Source organism: Varanus komodoensis, unplaced genomic scaffold (genome assembly GCF_004798865.1).
Source record: "Varanus komodoensis strain SLA01 unplaced genomic scaffold, ASM479886v1 scaffold42, whole genome shotgun sequence".
Taxonomy (NCBI): domain Eukaryota; kingdom Metazoa; phylum Chordata; class Lepidosauria; order Squamata; family Varanidae; genus Varanus; species Varanus komodoensis.
Genome location: NW_025335972.1, coordinates 686,870 through 691,270, shown reverse-complemented (window position 1 = coordinate 691,270; position 4,401 = coordinate 686,870). Strand labels below are relative to the sequence as shown.

General features: G+C 47.8%; 1 protein-coding gene across 1 annotated transcript in view; it reads left to right on the top strand.

Annotated features, from left to right (window-relative positions):
• PHF8 (PHD finger protein 8) overlaps positions 1-21 on the top strand; it is a 29,071-nt gene extending 29,050 nt beyond the window's left edge. The window contains exon 22 of the mRNA XM_044443418.1: positions 8-21. Coding sequence (XP_044299353.1) covers positions 8-21 — 14 coding nt within the window. The remainder of the gene's footprint in view (positions 1-7) is intronic.
• The last annotated feature ends 4,380 nt before the right edge of the window (positions 22-4,401 follow it).

Below are 4,401 nucleotides of genomic sequence, written 5' to 3'. Positions count from 1 at the left end.
GACTGAGCAACCATTTTATGAACAAACAGCACCCATGAAAAACACTCACAATCTCAAATGTTCCCACTGACCCCAAAACTTCTACTCTAAGTACAGATAACTTGATTGTATATTGCTTTTCTCCTCCTGCCAAATGCCTCTCTTAGTTTTCTTACCAATCTTATATGATTTATTCTCCCCTTCTTCTTTCACACTTAACTTCTGCCCTGTCCCCAGTCACCAGTGTCTTTCATCTCACCTGCCTGCTGTTTTTGCATTCATTCCTCTTTATAACAGCTTCCCTCTCATCCCTTTCCTCATGTTTCCTAGTTTTGAGTTTTTAAAATAATAATAGCCTTACTCTCTACTACACCTGCCTATGTATTCTACATGATGCTGTCATGGCACAGGGTGGCTGAGTAAAGAGGCACTGGGCAGTCTGTGGGACTGAGATGCTCCTGAAGGTTGTCTGAGACCTACTACTAGGCCCTGTCCCACACTAGGGAAATGCTACATAATGGGATGAGGGCTGGGGCTGGGGCAAGCAGTTGGTGTATGTGTCCTTAATACCGGATAGGTTATTCATCAAATTGTCCTTTAAAACATACTTAAGGAGAGACTGGGAAATGATTTAGCTTCAGTGTCCAAATATTTTAAATAGGATTACACAGATTGGGACAAAATTTGGTGGGACAAAATTCCTCCAATCCCAAAAGGAACAGCTTTAAAAGTCTTACAAAATATAGGTTGAGGCCATGCTTCTCTCTGACTGCTGCTTCCTGCCTGGATCAAAATCAAACTGTGAAGGCCAATTTATTTTGGCTACATGATGACACAACAGAGACCTCGGTAATGTAGTAATGTAAAGCAGGATGGCAACTAGCAGCTCTCCAGATATAGGCCATCATCCCTAGCTGGCAAAGCTGGCAGTGAGGGATGACAGGGGCTTAGGCCAAAGCATCTGGAGGACGGCAAGCGGCCCACCCTTGATTAAATTGCTACACTACCTTGGCCTCAATCATGTCATCAAGAGGCCAAAGAAAACTGGCCTATACAACTTGATTTGCAAGTCATTCACCTAATTTGAAAGAATATAACAAATTTCTCCAGAAGTCATTTTGTTGAGAGGCATTTTGTTGGCACTGGTGTACATATTCATAATAAATGGTCAGTCCCCTGCAGTTAAGCTCTAAATTTAAAAGCAAAGTGCATATGTACCCTTCAAAATGGACTGGGCACTTGTGTATCAACAGTGATCACTCTGTACGAGTAGAAGCTGCCCTAAATTTGCACCTAAACACCAACCTCTCCAGAGGACAAACTTTGAGATAACAGAAGGATTTTGCTTCTAGAGAAATACAAGTGGAACCTCACCACCACTGCTTCAAGGCATTCAACCACACGAAACCAACAAAGGTTTTTTTATTCTAACCCTGAATATATATATATTTATATATATATATAAAAAGTTTGAGCTTCATTTCATTTTTTTAAACACACATTTCTAGAGAGAGGCCTAAAAATAGAATTCAAACATTTACACAAAGCCTGCTGTAGTCTGGCGTAAAAATATGGTACACAGCCATATAAACTGAGCCGTGCAGCTGGGTAGAAATGTCTTTTAAGTCCTTGCTTTGGGGGCATGTGCCCTCCCTGCCGCTAAAGAATGGGGCTGGGTGGGGGAACGGAGTGGAGGCTGCTTTAGGCCCAAACTATAAAAACAACAGGCGAGATCTTGAACAGGAACAAAAGTGAAGCCTACTGGAAACTCTTGCACCACAGAGAGAAACCTGCCAGGGAGAGTCTCTCCTTCTCTGTGGCAGGAACTTCCATCCGATGTAGCAGATATTGGCCTGTACTACTTTTGACCACACGTGGAGGATTGAGCGTTAAGATTAAAAGGAAACAAACACACGCCAAAGCAACAGAACTCCCTTCTCATACTCAGATGGGCAAGCCAGGAAGAAGTCTTCTCTCAGACAAAGTAGCTTTTAATTGGTGGGGAGCTTATTATCTGGGGGATCATGAAGCATTGGCCCACCCTAGTATTCCAAAAGGGTAGAGATAATTTGGGTTGAAGCTACCAACCCATCTCTATCCTGCAAAATGTGCCTTCCCACCTGACCAGAGGTTTCAAAATCCATTCCTTGGGCATGTCTAGCCCATACCTATGCTCTGACCCCCCAGCCACCAGCTAATGAAGAGCAGCACCCCGAAAAATACCACTGCCTTTCTGAAAAGAATGGTCTCTGTCCTGCTTTCTTGGGGTCTACCAAGCTGCTGGATGACCCTCCACGTGGCACGGCACAGGGCTGTGGCTGCTCTCCCATCTCATTCTCCCAAGGTGTGTCTGGAAGGAAGCTACAGAGTCCCCAGAAGACAGGGGAGGATGAAAAGGGGCTGCCTGCTTCACTGATCAGTTGCTTCCTACCAGGAATGAGCCGTTTAAAAAGAAAAGCAACAAAAATGTTTCACAGGACCTGGGGGCAGCAGCAAAATACAAAGGGCGGGTGAAGCTGCTGGGAAGAAAAAAGGCCAATGTCCTTGTGTGCGATTTGGCAGAGAGAGGGAAGAATTCTACAGAGGTATCAGCCCCAGAACAAGGAGGTGCAGCGGGTCGAGGTAGGGATGGAAAGGCAGTGGGCATGGGTGAGCCCTCTGCTTCCTGCACCATCTGCCTCTCCCGGGGAAGCCAGCGTGGTTCAGCTCAACAATGCCAGAGCGGCTGCCAACCTTATTCAGTGCTTCCTGTGGTGCGGCAACGCAGTCCTGGCTCGGATCCACAGGAGGAAGTGGAAGGGAGCACGGGCCTCAACCACACCCCGTCATCCCAGCAGCTCTCTGAGAAAACCGAGACAGTGCCTCCAAGTCTCTGTGCCTCACCCATCCTCTGGTGCCCAAGGGGCATGAGACTGGAGTTGATGGGATGATGCTCAGAGCAGCAGCTTGCCGTTGCGGTGGATCTTCAGAATGCGTCCCAGTCGCTGCTTGGCTGTGGCTAGCCCCTTCTTGGGGCGTTTCCCTGGGGGAAAGGAAGAATCAAAGATCATTAGGCTACTTTACCCAAGGCGGGCTGCACAACCTGTTTTCCTGAAAATAGTGACTGCTTACCTGGACAAAGAATCCAGGGCATTACAGCAGAAGACCAGCCCAAGGCATTTTGGTGCCTGAAATCAGGGGTGTGGAGCCTCAGGCCCCAGGGGTCCCAACCCAGCTGTGTGTGGGGGGGTGTCAAAATGACCCCACCTCCTTATCCTTGGCCCCACTCTATTTCTCCCAAAAGTTAATTATTTGGGTTGGCAGTTTTTGTGCAGTTTCTTCCCACCATTCTAAAGGTCAACATGCCTTCTCTGAGACTTAGTATTGGCTGTGAGGGCTTAAAGCTGCCATATGCTGGCAGGTTTTTCCTCCGGCTTTTGGCCATGCTCCTTTTGCTTTTGGATATGCCCCCCCACTACAATATGCCTCCCCCCTCCCTATTTCTCCAAATTGGAATTCAGTCTGCAGGTTGAAGAGGGTCTCATCTTTGCCTAAGATGAAAATAAAGATGGCACATCTCTCCTTTTCATTCATTAAGATGAGGACACACCCTGGTGGAAAGTGCTCAGTGGTTGGTACATGGAAACAAATTGTTGCAGTCTTGTGTGCCTATTTTCAGTAGGACGTAGGACAGCCTATTTTCAGTAGGACAGCTCTGTGCCTGTGATGGGTTCAGAATCTGCCTGTCTCCCACTTAGCAGCCCAGAGGCTTTCCTTGAGGACAACTGTCTCACCTCCCCTTGCAAAGAAATGGCTGCCTATTTAGAAGAACACTGCATTGCTCTGTGTGGAGCCAGGAATTCCATCCAAGAGCATCAAGAGCCAGGTGGATTTGTTTATGGCAGTCTTTCTGGTTGAAAGCGCAATGAGTCAACACCACCTGACTTTGCCAGGGACTAGTGACTCAGCTTGCTTCAACTCCCAATTTATTTAACAGTGCTACTACTTAAGTGTTTTGGGGGGGAGGGAATGAATTGGGGGGGAGCAGATGAATCCTGCCCCAGCTCTCTGCATTCTTAATAACAGGGAGAGAGAAAGGTGCATGGGGGAAGTTCCTTGATAACCTTGCTCACAGTAAGGAGATTCCTCCTCCTGCATCTCCCAGTAGCCTCAGGCCATGCGAAGTTCTTCCCCCAAGTTAACTGATCATGTAAATGGTCATAAATACATGGGCAGAAGGGTGAGACTTCCACACAGACCCCAGCTCTTCACCTCCTCTGCACAGAGGGGTTACTAAAGCAGGACTGGAGTGCTAGAACCCTCCCAGCTGCTCCTCTGTTAAGCTGCCGCCCTCCAAAGGCTCACGCCTGCCAGCTTACCCTGTGCTGCCTGGGGGCCTGGTGAGCCAGCGGAGGGACGTCTCTGGGACAAGAAAACGCCCGG